Genomic DNA, 20,936 nt, shown 5'->3' with positions numbered 1-20,936 from the left:
TGGACCTCCTCCTCTGTTCAGAGATAGCCTCCTTCACTCCTCTTTCAAACCATCGGTCAACGACCCACAACAACAGGGTGGGTCCAGCCTCTCAGGTAACCTCTACGACTCCTAACGACCCTACAGATTGGGACTCCGTCAGTTAGAACTGAAGAAGCCTCTTGGATGAGCAGTAAAACGTCTTCAAGAAACTCAACCAAGTCCAGGTTTGTAGCACTTGAATGTGCCAGATAAAAACTAAATGCAGCTTGATGAAAAAACGGACACACAGGAAGACACAGGCAGGGTTTTTTGAGGTAGTAGCTGTATTCAAATGATTGAGAACACAATCACCCTCTCGGCCCTGTACCAATGTTTCAGCTACAAATGACAATACTTTACACGAAATATGTTTCTTTCTATACGGCACTCATCAAATGTTAGAAATGAAATGATTAAACTCACTACCACAGATGACTAATACTGTCAGGATGCAGCATTTGTCTTCATTTTCCATTGCCTGCTTGTTACACTTCAAAAAGTAATACTACTTTCCCAAGGCTAAGCATAAAAAACTAACCATACAACAAAGCAAAGAAAAAAAAAAATCCATGGCCGCCAAACCATTCTCAGAGAAAATACCCTAAATTTTGTAGTCATACATGTAAATACAGTATAGAGTATCATGGAAACTGATAAACCATCAGGGGCATTTGTAGTGTTCATTTTTCACTCATAAAAGAAAAATTTAAAAATAAAATACACAATAAGAGCACCAAAAGTAACACAAACAAAAAAAACAAATTCAGAATTATTTTTGAACAGTTACAAAAAAATATTTAAATATCATTGTAACCACTTGGCTCCTTCACAAACTGCATCAGACCAAGGCAAATTACACACTGTAAACCAAAAGAAAAAGCACCAAATGTTAAAGAATATGAGAAAGAAGAAGTCTGAGTAAGTAATGAAGAAATGCTCTTCTCAATTTCCATCTGATTCGTGTCCACACCTTTGTTTCAGGACAGCGAAGTGTTTTTATTTTCTCTTTCTGTCTTGGGAGCATCTTGGACAATACCTGCATAGCATGAATGAAAAAAGACGCATAAGTAGTTGTGGTGATTGGCTTGAATGAGCAGCAATTCACACATTGACAATAGGGACAATACATTGCAGTTTTAGTTTAGGCTCGTACCATTTTCCTCTTGGTTTGGTTGTCAGGCCCACACATGCAAAATGGAACCATTCGATGGAGCACTGGAGAAAAGATAAAAACAGACAACGCACTGTTACATGTTCTGCAAATGGAGCACACGGGAGAGACAAAACAAAATGATGAAAAACAAAATCAATCTTATCACAGGGAAACATCATAATATGTGTAGTGTGTTGTTTTATTTATGTCATTTGTGATCTTATCTACTGAGGAAGAAGAGCAGGACTTTTACTGTATGTACAATAAGTGATTACTGTCATTTAGCATGATTACAAATTATGTTTATTGTAATGAATTGTAGTTTTGATTGTGTTAATGTCAAAGAAGTAAACTGACCTTTGTAAATTATATTTGATATTTAAATAAAAACACACAAATAAAATCACAAGCTCTTTGGGTGGGCAGTTAAAGGTCACATGGAATTAAGTAATATATTTTCTGTTTGTTAGTGTTTTTGGTAAATCATTTTAATAAATGTTACTGATGGATAATATTCTTGGGAATATTTCAAATTTCCATCAAATAAAATAGGATTATAGACTTCTAAGCAATGCATCTGACCAGAAGAAGGAAAAACAAACACAGAATTCTCAAGGCACAAAACTCCACAGAAAATCATAGACTCTTATGATGTATTAGGATGATCATTGTAATTATAATTGTTTCTAATTCACAATTGTCATTTTTCCTTTTATGACACAAGAAATGTGTTTTGAGCTCTCAGCACTTTTCTCCTCTTTTATTCCATTTATCCAGATTTCTTTTCCATATTTCTACAGTGTTTATTCAAAACTTGACCATCTTCAGTAACATCTTTCACTTCTATCAGAGGCCTGAGCGTAACAGGATTAAACACTAGTCACTCTCTACCTTATCTGTCAGTGACACAGTATTTATCCACAAAAGACTTTGGGGTCTTTGTAAAAATAAAGACTAATTTCAGTTTCCTTTGGCAATTATTTTTTACTTAAAACATTATCGAATCAAATTCTTCACATGATGAAACTTCATCCAGAAATACCTTTTTACACAAAAACATGCTCAGAGATTTGGGAAATATAACACAAAGGCCTCTGCACATGTGAACTGAGACAAAAGGAAAACTCACATCAGTGTTGTCACAGCCAATCATCTCGCCATAAGAGACCTGATGGCACAGACAGTAGGTGGGCTCATTGGGGTCCACCGGCATGTCCAGCACATCAGATGGATGCACATTCCCGAAGTTGGAGGCAGGGCTGTTGAATTCCCCTCTGATGATGGACAAAACATATTTCAATTAGAAAACAATCATGAAGCTATGAATTATTAACTTCAAAAGCAAACACAACTCCATCACAAGCTGGAAATCAGATACACAACGTACGGCTGAAGGAGTTTGACTTTCTTCTGTGCAGTCTTGGGACTACTGTCTTCATCTGAACTCTTCACTTTAGACCTTGTCTTAGCCATCTTCTTTTCCTTCTGTCTTGTCTCACCTGGATTGACACAAACTTCAAAGTACACACACAACAGAGAATGGATTAAAAACATGTCACGTTATCATAAAAAAAAAAAAAAAAAAGGACATAATCAAAATGCATATGCACCTTTTTTCCCCTTACTGGAGGTGGAATCATAGTCTGTGCTCTCAATCTGCTTTTCCTTCAGGTCAGCCTCAAACCGCGCCAGATCTGTGTCAAGGCGTCTGATGTGTTTGTCAACCTGAAAAATACACAACTTCAGCAGACTGATTGTGGTACATACATCATTTACATTCATATTGCCCTTGTTATTATTCTACTTGTATCACCAACAAATGTGCACAAAGCAATGAGTTTATCTGTGAGGATACTAACCATTTCATACGTCTGCATGGCCAGTTGCACCTTATCATCTCCGAACTCCTTGCATTTACTGTAAGACTGTTGAATCTGCCTCAGTATGGACAGCTTTTGCTCAGAGGAAAGAGTCCGAGCATTGGCTGTGTATTCCTTGGCCAGAGAGTCTATCTGTCCTTTGAGATCTAAAAAGATACAAGGAGGAAAACTTTAAAAACCACATACACATGTGATATCACTGTTAACAATTAACACTATCAGCTATAAATATCCCAGGTAGATCATTGCAAGTCTCTTTTCACCTGCCTCAGCGAGTCGGCCCTGGATCGTTTACAAATGGTCCAGAATGCTGCTGCAAGGCTGTTGACCAGGTCCAGCAGGATGGGTCATATCACGCCCATTTTATCATCTTTACACTGGCCTCCTATTAAGTTCAGGATTCATTTTAAGGTTCTGGTTTTCACATATAGAGCTCTGCATGGTCAGGCTCTATATTTATTTTTAACAGGGTTTTTTTCTTTTGTGAAGCACTTTGTGACTGTTTTGTGAAAAGTGCAATATTAAATACACTATTTATTTAATTACTTACTATAAGACAGTTAAAGTGACAGAATGTTTAAATTATTGGGGGAAATGTTTTCCTTGTTTAACAAGCATGGATAATTATTTTATTTATGCCTATAAATAGCACATGTTGAGCAATAAAGAAAATAACAAAGATAACTGGCAAATCATTTTGTGAACTCACAACTTATAATGCTAAACTGGCAAAGGTTGATTACGACCTCAGGTTTACTCTTGATAACAGGTTTACAAATCATTGGGATGTGTCATGTACTAGTATTTTAATATTGATCAGGGGTTCACAAACTATTAGGCTTGAAAACATCTAATGTTTAACAAATGTAAGTTTCAAACACCCCATCAATCTGTTCATAACAGTCCTTGTAGATGAACATGTGGATGTATTTGATTGTTATACAGAAGACACTGTGATGTCCAAGGCAGATTTACCACTGGGAAAGGGAAAGTATTAAAATAAATGTAATATTTAGCACACACACTTTCATATCCCTTTATTCATCTAGTGACTGAGACTCAACTTGGGATCCTCTGAAGGACCCTGACCCCTTGATTGGGAATGAATTGACCATCATGTTATAAGATAAGACAAAGACGTGCATGTAACAGGTTTGTTTTCCAAACTGTTGGTCAGATAACTTGTGTTTAGCTGGTTCGACATCCACACGTATTTCTTTGTCTCACCCTCTGTGCGTTGATCTAGGTCCCTCATCAGGTTGAAGTTTCTCTGCAGCTCAAACGGGAGGTTTTCTATGCCTGGAGAAGTGGAATAGAGCAAAAGCAGAGTTCGATCTCAATTTCACAGAGATCAACGTGAAACAACAGCGGAAACAGGATGGCTACATTTCAACTGGTGATAGGGTTACCGTTAACCTTAGCTTTTAAACTAGCTGGTCGGTACTGGCAGTTGACTCAGGCCACACAGACAAATGTGCTCGAGTAAAGAACTAACGCTAAGTCGAAACAGTGAGTACAATATGTGTGTGTGTGTGTGCTGCTCGGCGTCAGACAGCATCCTTTCTTAGCTACAGTGCGACGCGTTATTCCAGCAAATAGACTGAGCCTCAACCCGCCGACCGCGAGGAAACGGCCACAACGTTTTTTCCCCAGTGGCGGGTTGACAAAGAGCAACAACCCTGAACGAAACACAGCACGTAGGGAAAGGAAGAAGGTCGAAATGTGTTTCTAGTGTGTTTAAATCACGATGAAACGGCTTACTGTCCAAATAATGCTCCAAATACATCCCCGCCGCCATCTTGGAAAATGTAAACACCGCAGCTTCCTGTCCGGGATGGAGCGACGTGATTGGCTGATCGCGCTGTCTCTACAAAAACTTTACAATTCACATCCAAACTAATTTTTGGTGTTATTTTATTTTTGATATACATTTATTTTATTCAATATGATGATATGGGCTCAACAGTAAATCTACTTTGTATAATTTAATACAACTTCAAAATATATACATTTAAAATGTGTAATTAAGATTCAATATTTGTATTTATCAGATATATCAAATACATCCTGACTAATTTTAATGAACTTCTTGGACGAATTAGGTTATAGTCAGCTGCAGTTAAATTCTAATATCTTATAAATATCTTGTAAATTTCCCTTTTACATTACGACAGTGTGACTTGTCTGATTCAAGATACTTTCAATTAAGTTCCATCCTGACTCGTCGTATTTTCAATTTAAGTTGGTACTGGTCAGATTTACAGTATGATTACCTGAAACTAGAGTTGGAACTGATCAACCCAAAACTGACAAGTCAAAATACATTAGAAGAAGTTGTGTGCGTCTTCGACAGGGACCTGTCAACAGTCCTTCAAATGTAAAACAAGATTTAAATTCACTAGATGCTGATTTTATTTTTATCTACACCAAATCAAACACTCATAAATATCAGTCTCCTTAACAGGCTTAATTTTATTTTCACCAAGATCCATTAATTATTGTTTGAAAAAACAAATGTCAATAACATTACATTGAAAAACCAATCCTGAATCTGTCCGTGATCTGGTTTTTCAGAAAGTCATTCCCCACCCCTCCACAAAATTTAATGGAAATCAGTTGAGGATCTTTTGTAAATTCCTTTTGCAAACAAAAAAATCAAACGCATGCAGACAAAACCATAACCTTCTTGGTGGAGGTAATAGATGAGTGAAACCTGTTAGACAGTGTGTGATGACGACGCTATAGATGTACCAATAAGACAAAACCCCCAACTGATAAATGATGAATCAAACAAGTGCTGAGAAAAATATCTTAAAATTTATTTTGTCTCACAGATTTCTAGAAGTCGTCTCAACCTGCATTTAAATCAACAAACACGATGAATATTATGTAATACAAATTTAAAAAAAGGGAGGATTAAACTTATACGGAACATCGTTGACCAGCCAAATCCATCTGTACATGGTCATGTTACAATTATGTGTGACACTTGCAGTACTGCTGTACACCAGGTTGAAGAGGATCTGGGTCTGTAACAGAGCTTTTCAAAGCTCTCACATTACATTTCAACACACTGAATACAATGTCACTCACTCATTTTTTTCCAACATGCGCTTCAACTTTCTGAATTTATTCTTTCCCATTCTCTTCTTGGACTTCATGGGAGATTTTTTCTTGCCCTTCTTTTTCTCAAATTTCCCCCCTTGTTTTTTGCTGCCCTTAGATGCTTTAGTCTTCGCTTTGGGCTTCTTGGCCTCAGACCCTTTCACAGTCTCTTCATCCATCTTGGCGATCTTTGCCTTTTTTGGTCCACTGGGCAAGTCCTTTTTGCCTTTCGGCTGGTTTGCCTTCTCCTTGCCTGGTGTTCCATTGGTTTGGGCTTTTCCCTTTAAGCCTCCTGCTTTTCCAGGGACAGCCTTGTTGGCCTTGGATGGTTTAGTCTCCGGAGATTCTGCAACTGCTGTCGACTCAGGAGCCTCTGAATTCTCTTCTTCTGTTTTAGTAACAGATACAGACGGTTAGTTCATGATAAACAAGGCAACTATCATGAATAAATCTGTTTAGACATCATAAGCCACATCCAGACTTCAATGCTTTAGTTTAAAAAAAGCTTTAAATCACTGTTGCTACAATAACAATTATTTACATGTACAAGCATGGATGTGGACACAGTAAAATTACGTTACCTGTCCCTGCTGCCTCGGTTGGAACAACATTGGAGAACTTCTTCAGCTTGGCCACAAAAAACCCGTCCATATTGTGGGAATGAGGATAAAATCGGCGAGTGAGTCGCAGAGAAGGGTGGAATCTTCGTTCTCTGAACCTTAAAGAATAGAATAATATATGTTGTGTTGAATATCAAAGTGTTTTCTTGTCAGTAACTTACAAACCTGTCCAAAACACACACACACACACACACTGATTATCTCGTTTACCTGGTGAAACCTTCCTTGCCAAAGTCAAGTCCTGTGGGAACTAGTTTGACGTTCCTTTTCTTCAGAGCGTAGTCCACCACCCATTCGTTCTCCTCCACCTAGAGGAACACATTTCAATCAAGGTCCAAACCTTTCTACCACATAATCTACAGCATGCTCATAATCAATGAATGCAAAGCAGAAAACAAATTCTTACTTCCCACTTACCATTATTGAACATGTACAGTAGACCAGATATCCTCCTGAGGTCGATGCAGCATTGACAGAGTCTATAGCAGCAAGGATCAGCTCTTTCTGCAGGTGAGCAGAGCGCTGGATGTCTGCCTCGTCCTGTCAGGAAGCAGGAGGATCACAGGTACAAAGTATTAAAACTTTATTCAAAATCCAAAGTATGTATCTACACGTGTGTGCGTGTAAAAAGGGGTTTACCTTGCTTGTCTTCACAACTGGATCTTTAGCGATGACTCCTGTGCCTGAGCACGGAGCATCGAGCAGCACTCGGTCAAACCCGCCCATCACCTGTCGGCAAAAAAAACAGTCAGTCCACTTAATAAAACTCTAGGATACATGTAATTAACCACAGAGATAATCTTCTTGGATCTAACATCTATGGATGTGTGTTTTTACCTTTGGGAACCGCCGGCCATCGTAGTTGCAGACCACCGTGTTGGTGACGCCCAGACGGTGGATGTTTCCAACCACGCTCTTCAATCTATCAGCGTTAGCATCGTTAGCCACGATCACCCCAGTGTTTCTCATCAGCTGAGCTAAAGGGGAACATTAACATTGATGTCATTATTTTCTTTACACTAAAAAGAATTGAATTTGCCTTTAACAAGTAATTGATCAACACAAAATTAATCTGCAACTACTTTCACATTCGATTAATCATTTCAGTCAAATTTCAAGCACAATCTAGTGGGAGGTTCTCAAATGTATTAATGTTATGCTTTTTTTTTTGGCCAATAATGATCAACTTTATTTCTATACCACCTTTCAAAACCAGTTACAGGGTGCTTCACAAAATGTATACTTTCCTGATATTTCATAGACAAACAGATTGATCCAATAACTAAGAAAATCATCAGATTGGTCAACAAGAAAATGAAAAGAACAAGCCCTGGTCTACATTAGACAGTTTGCAACACCTCATAAAAGTTCTGTAACTGTCAATGACACCAAGTACAACTGCAGCACATCTTACCAATATAGGTGGTCTTGCCTCCCGGAGCTGAAGTCATGTCCAACACCAACTCTCCCTCCTGTGGAGAAAGAGCCATGACTGGCAGAAAACTGGATGCTCCTTGCAGCATGTACTGACCAGACAGGTACTCCGGTGTTGCACCTGTTTAAAAAAATATATAACAAGGTTAACAGTTAAACTTGTGACGCCACAGTTTGGTCTCAGATATTCTCCAATCAGGTCTGATCTTTGATCTGAATGTACTGAAACTCACCGACAGGTACTGAGGAGTCATAGATGACCAGACCCACTTTAGACCATTTCCCCAGTGGGTCGAGGTTCACTCCTCTGTTGATCAGGGCCTTAACAAGAAAAACACCACGTTGGACTTGGTGAACACTTCAAGGAAGCGTGTGAAAACAGAAGTCAAGTCATTTGAGGAGTTTCTTTGGCAATTTCTGCATCAATTACCTGTGCGAGGTCTCTCCTCCTCGTTTTCAGTGTGTTTGTCCGAATAGTGACGGGTCTATGAATTTCATTGGCCTCAAGGAAGTCAACCAGCTGTCAACGAGAAAAATACAAATTTTAATTCAAAGCTAGTACAACTCATCAATCCGATGCAATCACTATAAGAACTTCTGAATTTGTGAGCAAATGCTTTCGTCGGTCCCACAGGAGAACACACACCTCTGAGAGGGGGAAGAGGTCGATTAATTTCTCAATGAGGAAGTCGTTGTAGCTGTAGTAGGTGCAGAGATCTTTCTTCAGCAGAGAGATGTACTCTGTTCTGTCTTTCCCCTCCTCGCGCTTTGTTGAGAAATTACACAGGACGTCGATGTTGTCTTTTATTCTCTGATGAATTTCTTTCAGGTCCACACACATCAGGATACCTTAAAAACACAGATAGGAAAAGAAGCTTTCAGTGTCTGCAAGAGTTTTGGTGATTCTGAATCTTATTGGAAAAGAAAAGTTGACCGCTCACCCTCCTTCTCACTCTCCTCTGCTCCAGGAAGCCTAAATTTATCCATTTCATCCATGTTGGCTTGTACTGTGTCTTCCTCATCTTCATCTGATTTCGCTTCCTTTACACCGTCTTTGTCATCGTCTTCCTCATCATCATCATCTTCGTCACTCTCTAGACCCAAGATTTCCTTCAGTTTTTTTTCTTTCTTTGCTGCACGCTCGATAGGAAGGAGCTAAATGTGAAACAGAAACAAAGGACAGAAGCGTCACAAAATCTGAATATTTTATATTTACCACATAAACAATCCTCGTACTTTATGATACTCTCATCTATAACAAAATCAGGGATTGTATCTAAAAACAGTTTCAGTGGTGGTTTCACGTACCTCCTCTCCATCGCTTTCTTCTTCTGCTGCTTCTCCACTGACGTCATCAAGAGTTCCGTAGTCATCGACCATTTCTTCATCGTCGTCATCATCATCATCATCTTCAGCATCGTCGTCATCCTCAGCTTCATCATCCTCAGCCTCCTTCACTTCCTCCACCACTGGCTTAATTTTGGATTTTGCACCCTTCTTTCCTTGGTCTTTTCCTCCTTTCTTTATCTGCTGCTGCTCCACCTTCTCCTCTTCTTCTTCATCTTCCTCATCTTCCCAGTGTTCATCACTGCTGTCCCCGCTTTCAGCGTCATCTATTTTGCGCTTCCTTGTTGCTGGTTTCAACCATTTACTGTTCTCATCAGTGAAAACTTTAGAAAAAGGCAGGGAAACAAGAACATACATTAAATATCTATTCAACTGTTTTTCTTTCTTGTTTAGAATTTCTTTTCCCTTAAAAATTGCATTTTTAAGCACCATCCATATTTTGCTAATTTCTGGAGATAATCCAGTAACTGTGATCATGAAGCCGTTATTTGTATGAAACGTTGTAGCCCTGATACCCAGAGAATGAGACAAGCTATTGCTTCCAGGTCTTGTTATTTTTCAAATATCAATTATATATTTATTACCTGTGACAACAGATGAAGGTTCAGAGAAAACAATCACTGAAAACGATGTGGTTACCTGTCTTGCTCTTTTCCTCAGCAGCATCTTCAGGCTTTTTCACCTTCTGGACTCTCTTTGCAGCTCTGGAAAATGACGACACGATTAAGCAATTTGTAAACAGAGTGATGTTTCATGTTATGAGATCAGTCAACCTCTTACCTTTTCCTGCCTCTACTTGACAGACGTTTTGGGTCAGTATCCTCTGCAAACGAGAAAAAAAATATATCATGGCCCATTATATTCCCACAGTGAATACATGTGTAATAGAAAAGCAGTCTGAATAGTCACAATACTCACCATCAGGTATAAACTTGGCCAACTCATTCTCTGCTCCCTGCTGTTTCCTGGATTTTCTCCCAGGTCCTCTCTTCACATAGGTGGTGGGATCCAACTTCCGACCCATGACTCTGAGCTACACAGGTTCCCTGAAAAGCAGCAGATGACAGGGATCTGTTCAGGAGCTTTGCAAAATGTCAGTGGCTCAGTGTGTAAGAGCAGATACTACAGCTTGTCCTCTCTTCAGACTAAGATCTGCTGTGTGGGCAGAATGTAGGATTAAATTAATCAAAATATCTGCATATACATTTAAGTTGCCACATGGAAGCTAGATCAGGAATTTCGCAGATATACTTGGGGCACTTTGGTAAGAAAATGTAGATTAAGAGAAATCTGACCAGTTCCAACATAACATGATGTTAAAGCTCTCTCAGTTGTGAGTACATTTTCAAACATATATTTCTTAGAATATTCTTGTTAAATCTCAGGTAAATTAAGGGTAAAGTATGGGATTAGATTGGTATAATCATCTATTGCTGGAGACACAATGACCCACTTTATAAATTCCAACATGACCATTACAGACACGTCGCAGTGGCAGAGACACGTTATTACGAACCAAAGAGCATTTACACAGCGACTAACTCCGCATGTGCTGGTCACATCTCGTATATTCACACTGACTGAGTCTTTATCTTCTGAGCGTCCGCGACATTTATTCACAAACTCACCAGCCGATCTGAGACTTTCAATCCGACTCCCGTCTGTTCGGTGGAAGATTAAAACGTTCACACGTGAAATTTCCTTCAGCACGTTGTGGAGGAACATCCGACGCACACGAGTGACGTAGTGATGGTGGCGACACTGTCACATGCACGCGCACGCACCATTTAATAGACACGTATTTTGTTGTGTTTATTATTATTTTTTTTTAATGTGGAGCATTTTGTCAAAATACAAACACGAAGCACGGAACGATAATCAAAGGAATATTAATAATAGGTATAGTATTGATAATGATAGTAATTAATACCTCATTGTTTTTGTTTGATCCCAGTTGAAGTATTACAAAGTATTGTAAATAGAAAATTACAATCAAAGTTAGAAGTTAATGAATGAATACTAATAAATTAAATAAAGGTAGTTTGATTTCTAAGTGTTTTATTAAATATAAAATGGGTGTATGAAGTATTCTTCTTTGAAGGAAATAAAAAAAAAAAAGATAATAAATAAAATAGCATGAAACAAAAACTCTTGAAACCAGATTTAACTCTATTTTTCCAGCCCATAAACTCTAAATGAATAATCTTTCAGAGAATAGAAGTAAAATACATTTTATATATTTAAATGTACTCGTGAACGCGCGCGTCCGCCCTGACGCAATCTGCCCGCGACAGTCACGCGTGGAGAGAAAGCATCATGGAGGTCCCGGTTAGTAAGAAGCGTGGCCTCGAACATTTGGACGAATATGAACCGAAACCGGCCAAACACCTCCGGAGCCTCCACGACCGAATGTCCGACAGGCGACTGGTGGTGATCCTGGAGGGAGCCTCTCTGGAGACGGTGAAGGTAAAGAGTCCGCCGCTAGTGTGTGGGTGTCATGTCTGCTGCTGCTGCTGCAAACCCCCCCATCAACACACGTTCATTTAGTTTACAACAAGTGAAGTTATTGACAATCGACATGTGTGTTTGTTTTCTTCCAGGTGGGAAAAACATTTGAGCTGTTGAACTGTGACCAGCACAAAAACATGATCGTTAAAAGTGGCAGAAATCCAGGAGACATCAGACCAGACATCACACATCAGGTACTGGGAACATGTTACTGCATCTGGAAGTGACAATATCCTGTGAACTGTTTCATTTAACTCTCAGGGTCATTTTTCAACTGTAACATGTCCCATTCAGTACTTCCCTCAACCACAGTTCTGCAATAACCTGATTCAAACAATCCTAATAGAAAATATCCAGTAAAACAGACCTAGTTTTTGTGTGCGAGTGTGTTAGAGAAGCACCAATGCAGTGTATGGACATTTTATTTAGTTTTGATAGAAATTTAACTCCCAGTATTTGTCCAGTTATGCACTTTGCATCAAAAATATTAATAATAACTGGTTTAAAAGCATAACGCATAAAAACATGAATAATGCCTGCCTACAAATCATAACCTGTCATTTAAATACCCCCAAAGGCATAATATTCACAGTACAATACAGTTTCATATTTGTATTTTTGTGATTGTTATATTAACCTTGTTTAGTGGGTCTCCATTTGCTCTGTTTAGTTTGTGTTTCATGTTGCTGCAGTCACTGTAATACATTATTCTGTGATTATTAATTTGGCAGATAAAGGGTCATTTTATTTAAGATATGTCCTGAGAGATAGTATTATTGTTTTTTCACAGATACAGTATAAATAACTTAATAAATAACATGAATGATCTTGTTTCCTTTCACCAGTGTCTGCTCATGTTGATGGACAGTCCACTGAACAGGGCGGGCCTGCTGCAGGTTTACATCCACACAGAGAAAAACGCCTTAATAGAGATCAACCCTCAGACCCGCATCCCAAGAACCTTCACCCGCTTCTGTGGCCTCATAGGTAAACTACCTCCTCAGTTGTACGGTTTTAGTTTATAAATAATGCATATATAGAACATGTCATCGTTTCTCACATCTGCTCCTCATCTCTCTCTTCTGTCTTCTCCCCCCTCAGTTCAGCTGCTGCACAAGCTGAGTGTCAGAGCGGCTGATGGTCCACAGAAGCTCCTGAGGATGATTAAAAACCCGGTGTCCGACCACCTGCCTCCCGGCTGCCCTCGCATCTGCACCTCCTTCTCTTCAGGAGATGCCATCTGCCCCCGGACTCTGGTGCCGGAGGGACCCGCTGCGGTGGTGATCGGAGCATTTGCACACGGAGCGGTAAGAGACGGCTTTACACGGCGGCTGATTTACCGCGCGAGGCTTCAAGTGTCTGTGTTGCTGATCCCTGTGTCTGTCTTTAGGTGAAGGCGGACTACACAGACAAGACCGTGTCCATCAGTAACTACCCGCTCTCTGCGGCGCTGACCTGTGCCAAGATGTGCTCGGCCTTCGAGGAGGTGTGGGGGGTCCTGTGACAAACAGTTCATGGACTACTGATGAGACAGAATGTGGACATTTATTTCACTGGACTAAGAATGGACATGACGGCACCGAATGTCTGTTTCACCAGTGAGGCCACGTGGACGACAGACATACATTCAGTTTGGTGTACATGAACAATGTGTAATATACCGTACATCAACGTTTGTACCCAATTATCCCTTTCAATGTTTTTGTACCATTATCTGTTGTAGCAACCGATTCCTGGACCTATGGCTTTAAATACAGTTCCATTAAACTTTATGATTCTATTGTGTGTGATTTGGATTTATAATGAGTTCATTAGAGTTCAGAGGGAAACGTTATAAAGCAAACATCAAACTGAGATAAAACCCATGGATTTCCCAACTTAACCTGTGCATCAAATTAAAAAACATTAACCATGATTAAGAAAATACATTTTCAGCCCAGCTCATAAAAAGCAAATACACAGTTTCAGTTGCTCCTGGCAACCTGAGGCTGATGTTTTTATGATTCAGTTAGGAAGCTTCCATCTTCTGTCTTTTCTGAGATTTATATAAATATTTATATGGAATTCTTGTTGTAGTTTTACTTTAATAAAGAAGTGAAAGGGGGAAAATATTTATTTCATGTGTCTTTTTATTTAAATGACAACTAAACAGCTTGTGGAATTGACAGGACACACAAACACATCTTAAAAACAACTGAGGCAAGTGTTTCTTTGGTTCTTTCTGCGGATAAACAGTTTGCCAACATCCACAGTGTAATTTCTACAGCCCCACATGGACGTCAATATTTTGTCGGACTTGATATTCAGAATATTCAGCAATATAAACCAAGACGTCCCACCAGTCTTCAGAGGAGTGTCTTCAGCAGGTTTGTAATGAGTGTTGCTGGGTTTGACTGGGACACTGAAGGCTTGTGGGACACAGATGAGATCTGGCACAAATGACCTTAATCAAGAAGGAGGGCTCCAGGGGCATGAACTCATGGTAGGGGTCAAAGTCACAGTTACCCTGGAAAAGATTACATGAAAAGACCTGAAAATCAGTAGCTGAGAGAAGGAAAGATAAAAACCTTAAAGAGAGTTATTACCTGAGAGAAAGCTGAGAGGAACAGATGAGTGTGGGAGAGACCTGAGATGGACGTGTCCCCCGGACGTTTCTGTAAACTCTGGTGATAAGCCTGAGGAACGAGGGCGGACATAATGTGGATGCATGAGCTTCACACTGTTGTTGTCACACACAGAGAGTGAAGCCTGAAGATGGCTCCTCACCTGCAACGCTATCTGCAGTGCAGAGTACTGCACCCACACCTCCTGCCGCTGCGCTGACGACAGAGAAAAGGCTCCACCTCTGCTCGCCTTTTCTGTCACAGTGAGATAGTGAGTCCACACACATTCCCCCACAGCGTGCACCGTCTCACTCTGAGAGTAAACTACAACACAACAGACACATGGGGGTGATACTGGAGTAAACAATCTACAATTTCAGTGTAGAGAATGCAGTTTTTATGTCTCAAATAGTAACTTCTATGAATGTAACACTGACACAACAAATGTGGGCCTCTCTTACTGTCAGGCAGAAGCATGTGGAGGATGTCTTTGGCGATAAGGAAACCCAACACACCATAATTCATTGCTCTGTTCAGAAACACAAAAGATAGGAAGAGTATTGTAATGTAAAATGATCATAATGATATAGTGTGATTTTTCTACTCTGTACCTGGGGTATGTTGGATGGAAGTGAGGAGGGACAAACATTCCCATGGGAAAGAGGAGCTCAGAACCCAGGAGAAGTGGTGTGACAGACAGACTGAAAGAAACGAGAAAGGATTCAATACATGCTCAACCCTCGAATGGTTCATGTAACAACGATGAGACACTCACACATCAGGCGGCTCGCTCGGCTCAGACAAGAGTTGTCTGCGCCTCTTTTGCAACAAGGACAGAAGTTGGACATAGTTGGAGAAGAAGCTGGGAGTGCTCACCGACACCTGGAGACACACAGGTTGTTGAGTGAGAGGAAATTAAAGTCAAACCCCCTATTAAAACATATTCAAATCGGTTCTGTAGTTTGTAATCCTATGGACCAACATTCCAACCAACCAACTAAAAAACAAAAGGATGGATTGGGGTGAAAACATAACTTCCATGGCGGAGGTCATTAAAGGCCAGGGCCTCATTTAGAAAAGAGTGTAGGATTCATACTAAAAGTACACATGCCGACAAACTGGGGTCTGAAAGATTTGTACGCTATTATAAATGAGGCCCGTGATCTTTAAAATAGGTGGAATCCAGAGTTCAACTACCTCTAAAGGCCCATTGACCATTTCTATACTGCTGTTAGCCACTGATGGATCTAAATCCTTGATAGAAATAAAAAAAATATTCTTGAACTAATTATTTACCGTAGAAAAAAGCAGGTCAAGCTCAGCGTCTCCAGAGATCTCACTTGTAATCCAGAGTCTTGGAATCAAGGATTGAACCTGGAAGAAGACAGATAACCGATATTCAAATATTTACAGAGTGCAGTATATATACATGGTATCAATTCTTGCTTCACATGTCACCTTCGTCATAACAGACTGCAGAGACTTCTGATTCGTCCCCTTGAGTTTATGTAATTTGGACTTGAAGGAGGAAAAGATATTCTCAATCATCTCCTCTGCCTGTGGAACAATAAAAAATATCTTTAATATATATTTTATCAGCCTTATGACTCTTATTATTTAGGACTGAATTGAATCCTGTCCCTCGTCACCTCTCTGTGCGCCGTCCTCTCACTGAGGAGGTGAGTGAGGACCGAGTCAAACCCTCGCTCTGTCTCCAGCACACAGCGTCTCCAGCGAGGAGCTGTCTGGTGAGCAGTTCCACAAAGAAGACGTGACTCACACAAATCAATTCAGGGATCTCATCGGGTTTTTCTCTTCGGTAAAACGTTATTGCTCATTGTGTTGACTCACCCCATCAGCGTTACCCACAGATACATTCTTCACTCTCTCAGCGAATCTGGAGTCCATCGCAGGCATCAGCGTGTGCAGCAGATTCAGGACCATGTACGTTTGCAGGGGGGCACTGAGTGGAATCAAACCAAGCAGCAAAGGGTCAATGGGGAACGCCTCTATGCATGTTTGCTCATGTGTTGTTTCACGTCACACACAGTACTAGCCCACCTGTTGCTCGTCTCATAATTGTTCAGCCATTTCCCAATGATGGGGGACATGTGCACCACGTAGGGCAAGTTGTGCAGAAGGACGTGGTCGTCTTCGATGAGGGGCAGTGGATGGAAAGCGGCCCGCAGGCAGCCCAACCAATCAATGGCAGGCGCCTGAATCTGTGGGAGCATTTATATGAAGAAATGTCATCACAGTGATTATAGACGTAAGCATTTAAAGAGACGAGGCCTTCTCCTCCACTACCTGCAGCTCTTTGATGGACATGCGCTGGTGGAGCTGTCCTTTTGAGAGGCGATACTGCAGAGGCGTCGCCCTTACAGCGAGCTCAGAGGAGAGAGACATGAACATGCCCACATGCATCATGTCGCTGTTGGGAGGGGCCCCCAACAGAGCCAGGTACCGCAACCATGTTGCCATGAAGGGACGTACTGTCTGCGTGAAAAGAGGCAGGAGGACGACACGGACAGAAATCTGTAAATATGTATTGTAACACGATTAACTTAGTGCCACCATTTGTTTATTGGTTACACCTCCGCCAAGAAGGTTGTTTGTGAGCAAGAACGATGTCATGGATTTCCACGAAACTTAGTGGAAGGATGTGATACGGGTCAGGGAAGAACCTACTACTTTTTCAAATCCAACATTTTTTTCACTCTCTTTTTGACATTGTAAGATTGTTCAACATTTTGCCAATTTCCCAAGGAATGATTTATGGATCTTGATGTAAAATACGAGACACATTAAGTGATCTGATATTTATGAGTGTGTGAAATTTGGTGCAGCTTGAATAAAGTGAAGAGAACTGTTGGGCATTGTTGGAGATAAGTACTCTATTCTAGTTACAGCTTGATTACATGTATTAAGATATCTTTACTGTTTACTAAAATCTTCGATTTTGTATTTATGCTTTGGCCACACATGTGAGTGTCATGCCAATAAAACTTATTAGAATCAATTTTAATTGATAAAGGATTGTATTAGTAGTGGGATGGACGAATAGAGTCACTACTTCTCCCTCCCTCCCCCTCCCTCTCTCTCTCTCTCTCTTTTGTTCTTTCTCTTTTTTTTTTCTAAATTCAAATTCAGGAGTTTTATTGACACAGAAGTTTAGAAAGATTATCTTGCCAGCATCAAAACACAGTTTTGCCAAGCACATGATAACAGGAAAAGAACAACAAACACCGAAACACAACCTGAGCTTTAGTTTGAGATGTCTGCGTCTTGCTGTTCCATTCAGTCGGGATCAGCAGATCAGGCTGATCGATCTGTTGATGAAGAGGAGACTTTAGTTCAGTAACGACACAAACACTACTCCCACCAGCATCATAAACTATCCTAAAAGATACTGGCCTGTATGTATCTTTTGTTCCGCCCATGGGCCATTTCTTCAGGGTCTTTGCCCACGTAGAGGTTGAAGAATGGAAAGGTGGCGTAGTCTCTCATCAGCAGGCTCAGGGTGGAGTTGAAGTCAGTCTTATTCCACTGGCCTGATACTGCCCAACCTCCCAGCTGCACAGAGAAATAGAGATTGAGAAGGAAATATTTGAATATAGAAATAGAAAAAACAACGTAATAACACATGTCTCTCACAAACAATGCGTCGGCCATCTGAGACAAACAGCAACAAATGCTTTTTCCAGGGGAGTTATTTTAGTCCAGACATTTTTCAAACATGTTTTTCCAAACTGAAGAGTGTCTCCTCAGAAGTTGAACAGCATGATGGCTAGAGCTGGGCAATAAAACAATATCAATAATCACTGCAATATCATTTTCATCACTAGCAACATAATAAAAGTCCAATGTGTATTGAGGTGATGGTCATGAAGTGTGTAGCACAGTGAGGAGGTGTAACACAAAATGTATCTGCTTCAGATTTGTAAAATGTTTTGCATATAAAGGGGAAATGAGACTCATACTTTCTGGATGAGTGTGAGGAAGGGCTCCACGCCAGCAGTCTCTATAGATCTTGTGTCCAAACAGGAATGGAAGAACCTTTTGGTCTTCTGCACAGCTGAACTGCCGGCTGTGTCGTTCGATTCTGTAAAACAAACACAATTCAGTGACATGTAACACACTCCCTATAGTGCAGAGTGTTCAAAACTAGAGGGCATTTTCTTAGCTGCAGACTCCTACCCAAAATCTCCCTGAGATACTGCAGCAGCATGGTTTTCCTGTCCATCACCTTCTCCTCTCTCAGTGACCTTTCCCCTTTCCTCTCTGGCCACGCCGACTTCCCATTCTGGTTCTGAGGATGTCCAGGAAGGCCCTGTCCTCTATGTCTCCCCCGACTGTCTTGCGTGATTCTGTCAGATCCACATGTGAACAAGAAGTAGTCGCACGGCTCCTTGAAAGGATCAGCGGACGTGGACAGTTGAGCCGAGGCCCACTGACAGGCCGGGGAGAGACATGGAGTCACTGTGGGTAAGAGTGGGAGAAGAGTTAGATAAAATAATAAGTAATGAGTTCTGAATTTTAGGGAGTCCACTTTCTCTGGAGGCCTACCAGTGCTTGGCTGATCACTGCTCCTATTTTGATTCTGGTGGATATAGTAGATTAATCCCAACAAGGCCGCAGATATGGAAACTTCCCACAAGAGGAGGAGCAGCCTTCGATGTTTCATCCACAGTGACACTGCCTGGGGCTGGTGCTCGGGGCCGGACTCTGACAGCTGTACCTCAGGCTGGAGCTGGGTTTGGTGCTGGGTCTCAGGGGGATCCTGGGTGGGGGGTGGCAGCTGGAGCCCCCTCTCAACCTCTGGCTGTGTGGGTGGATGGATTGATAGCTGAGGGTGGACGTGAGCAAGTGAAAGCAGATTACAACCGGGTTAACTAAAATACCACGATTCAGTTTCTTGAATATGAATATCTAGAGGATGGTAAATTTAATTTCAGGCCGTTTCCTTTTAATAAACATCTCGACTATATCAAGCAAAGATTTTTTAAGAAAAGCCAGAAAATTAAAGCAACATTTTGTGTTTTTGCCGATTGTTTTTCTTCTTTTTTCTAATCAATCATCTGGTGACACCTTAGATTTATCATGCAACTCCTTGCAGGGGCCACATCCTCAGGTTGGGGGCCATAGATCATAAATCTACAGAACCATCACTCAAACATCATGATTGATGTGTCATCTCCACTAAAAACACATCCATTATTGATCCTTATTACAGCATATGTCATTTTTACTGCTGTGCACAATGATTAGAGGCCTTTAGAGTTTCTGTTCATTTCAACAACAAACACAGGAGGAAAAATCGGACAAAATGATTCCAGCAAATGTTATCACATGATAAGAAACTCATCCCAAAGTGGATATTCATGTGTTTCATGTTAGATATCTGCACTGAAATATACATTCCTGTTCAAATATGACTTTTCAGTTCAGTAGAACCATAACACATCTTAATATCTGTGGCATGTTTGTGTCACTTTGTCAAACTTACTGGAAAATGCTGATTAAAACAATATCACTTTGCCTTTTGGCTCTCAACCTTATATTCGACACAGTTTGAGCCCACTGCAGACCTCACTCAACAACCCCAAACTTGACTAATAAAATGTCCCTGGATGGCTCTGCTCCAGTTTCCATCAACTAAAACCCACATCAGCCTCGTCACCATGTGAACACAGTAAACACGGCTTCATAACAACATGAAAGTTTCTTCTCCCTTTGGTGAAGTTCTTACCTCAAGCTCTATTGGAGTTTCACTCATTCTCAGCATAGGGACGTCTTGCTGTGTTTCTCTGGCGTGTTGCATCCTCTTGTCTTTGACGTTGGATGTTTCTCGTGTGCACCTCCTCCTGCTGTCCCTCCGTCAAACAGCTGTCATCTCAGCCCTCTATCTCTGTTCATCACTCACTTCTCTCCTCATCTGAGTCTCTGATAACAAAAACAACTCTGCGGGCTACATCTTCACTCCGCTCTCCACAGCCGAGATAATCAAGCCAAGAGTATGGTTTCAGTCTGGGACATTCACACATGGATGTTATGTGGTTTGTGAACTTGTTAGGATTCTGGTTTGTATTTTCCCTCGTCCACCTGTCTGCAGGGTCAGAGGCTTCAGAGCAGAGGCTGGTAAGTGAAGGCCGACACATCACTTTTTTTTTTTTTTGCTTACACATTGTTACACTGCATTGAATGAGAGCAAGCACTTCTTCCTGGAAAGTAAACACGCTTAGACGCACACGCACACGTCCGCTGT

General features: G+C 40.8%; 4 protein-coding genes across 5 annotated transcripts; 1 reads left to right on the top strand and 3 right to left on the bottom strand.

The window, feature by feature from the left end:
• Positions 1-279: 279 nt before the first annotated feature.
• ing4 (inhibitor of growth family, member 4) lies at positions 280-4,912 on the bottom strand. Of its 2 annotated transcripts, XM_035162747.2 has the most exons (9): positions 4,816-4,912; positions 4,282-4,353; positions 3,034-3,200; positions 2,785-2,899; positions 2,562-2,688; positions 2,304-2,448; positions 1,175-1,236; positions 992-1,057; positions 280-881 (listed from the first exon to the last, which is right to left on the bottom strand). In XM_035162747.2, exons 1-8 carry the CDS (start codon positions 4,850-4,852, stop codon positions 1,018-1,020), a joined length of 765 nt encoding a protein of 254 aa, XP_035018638.1. In that variant the 5' UTR covers positions 4,853-4,912; the 3' UTR covers positions 280-881; positions 992-1,017. The 2 variants fall into 2 exon arrangements, with proteins under 2 accessions (XP_035018638.1, XP_035018637.1); XM_035162746.2 differs by having other exon boundaries at positions 281-1,057.
• Positions 4,913-5,852: 940 nt separating this feature from the next.
• On the bottom strand, positions 5,853-11,317 carry nop2 (NOP2 nucleolar protein homolog (yeast)). Its single transcript, XM_035162615.2, has 16 exons — positions 11,189-11,317; positions 10,479-10,606; positions 10,341-10,383; positions 10,200-10,264; positions 9,522-9,883; positions 9,155-9,368; positions 8,860-9,062; positions 8,644-8,733; positions 8,447-8,534; positions 8,194-8,334; positions 7,617-7,756; positions 7,419-7,508; positions 7,197-7,319; positions 6,990-7,087; positions 6,741-6,877; positions 5,853-6,547 (listed from the first exon to the last, which is right to left on the bottom strand). Exons 2-16 carry the CDS (start codon positions 10,582-10,584, stop codon positions 6,144-6,146), a joined length of 2,304 nt encoding a protein of 767 aa, XP_035018506.1. The 5' UTR covers positions 10,585-10,606; positions 11,189-11,317; the 3' UTR covers positions 5,853-6,143.
• A 524-nt stretch (positions 11,318-11,841) lies between these two features.
• emg1 (EMG1 N1-specific pseudouridine methyltransferase) lies at positions 11,842-13,848 on the top strand. Its single transcript, XM_035162759.2, has 5 exons — positions 11,842-12,026; positions 12,161-12,262; positions 12,914-13,055; positions 13,170-13,375; positions 13,459-13,848. Exons 1-5 carry the CDS (start codon positions 11,877-11,879, stop codon positions 13,570-13,572), a joined length of 714 nt encoding a protein of 237 aa, XP_035018650.1. The 5' UTR covers positions 11,842-11,876; the 3' UTR covers positions 13,573-13,848.
• A 331-nt stretch (positions 13,849-14,179) lies between these two features.
• Positions 14,180-20,835, bottom strand: kel (Kell metallo-endopeptidase (Kell blood group)). The gene is made up of 18 exons (XM_035162614.2): positions 20,421-20,835; positions 19,238-19,517; positions 18,869-19,150; positions 18,652-18,773; positions 18,086-18,244; positions 17,929-18,000; positions 16,979-17,167; positions 16,733-16,893; positions 16,523-16,634; positions 16,321-16,416; positions 16,130-16,228; positions 15,968-16,045; positions 15,447-15,553; positions 15,283-15,372; positions 15,133-15,200; positions 14,835-14,995; positions 14,654-14,743; positions 14,180-14,574 (listed from the first exon to the last, which is right to left on the bottom strand). The coding sequence occupies exons 1-18, from the start codon at positions 20,490-20,492 to the stop codon at positions 14,428-14,430; spliced, it is 2,385 nt and encodes a 794-aa protein (XP_035018505.2). The 5' UTR covers positions 20,493-20,835; the 3' UTR covers positions 14,180-14,427.
• Positions 20,836-20,936: the final 101 nt, after the last annotated feature.

Source organism: Hippoglossus stenolepis, chromosome 8 (genome assembly GCF_022539355.2).
Source record: "Hippoglossus stenolepis isolate QCI-W04-F060 chromosome 8, HSTE1.2, whole genome shotgun sequence".
NCBI classification, from domain to species: Eukaryota; Metazoa; Chordata; class Actinopteri; order Pleuronectiformes; family Pleuronectidae; genus Hippoglossus; species Hippoglossus stenolepis.
This window is presented reverse-complemented; position numbering and strand designations above follow the sequence as displayed.

Coding starts and splice junctions, on each gene's coding strand:
- nop2 (XM_035162615.2), bottom strand. CDS start 10,584: ATGGGTCGGAAGTTGGATCCCACCACCTATGTGAAGAGAGGACCTGGG. Junction 8,535..8,643: donor GGAGGAGAGACCTCGCACAG/GTAATTGATGCA, acceptor TTTCTTGTTAAG/GCCCTGATCAACAGAGGAGT. Junction 8,335..8,446: donor TGACTCCTCAGTACCTGTCG/GTGAGTTTCAGT, acceptor TTTTTTAAACAG/GTGCAACACCGGAGTACCTG.
- kel (XM_035162614.2), bottom strand. CDS start 20,492: ATGCAACACGCCAGAGAAACACAGCAAGACGTCCCTATGCTGAGAATG. Junction 16,635..16,732: donor AATTATGAGACGAGCAACAG/GTGGGCTAGTAC, acceptor GATTCCACTCAG/TGCCCCCCTGCAAACGTACA. Junction 15,373..15,446: donor CCGAGCGAGCCGCCTGATGT/GTGAGTGTCTCA, acceptor CGTTTCTTTCAG/TCTGTCTGTCACACCACTTC.
- ing4 (XM_035162747.2), bottom strand. CDS start 4,852: ATGGCGGCGGGGATGTATTTGGAGCATTATTTGGACA. Junction 4,354..4,815: donor TTTGGAGCATTATTTGGACA/GTAAGCCGTTTC, acceptor CCACTTCTCCAG/GCATAGAAAACCTCCCGTTT. Junction 3,201..4,281: donor CCTAGATCAACGCACAGAGG/GTGAGACAAAGA, acceptor GTATCTTTTTAG/ATCTCAAAGGACAGATAGAC.
- emg1 (XM_035162759.2), top strand. CDS start 11,877: ATGGAGGTCCCGGTTAGTAAGAAGCGTGGCCTCGAACATTTGGACGAA. Junction 12,027..12,160: donor CCTCTCTGGAGACGGTGAAG/GTAAAGAGTCCG, acceptor GTTTTCTTCCAG/GTGGGAAAAACATTTGAGCT. Junction 12,263..12,913: donor GACCAGACATCACACATCAG/GTACTGGGAACA, acceptor TCCTTTCACCAG/TGTCTGCTCATGTTGATGGA.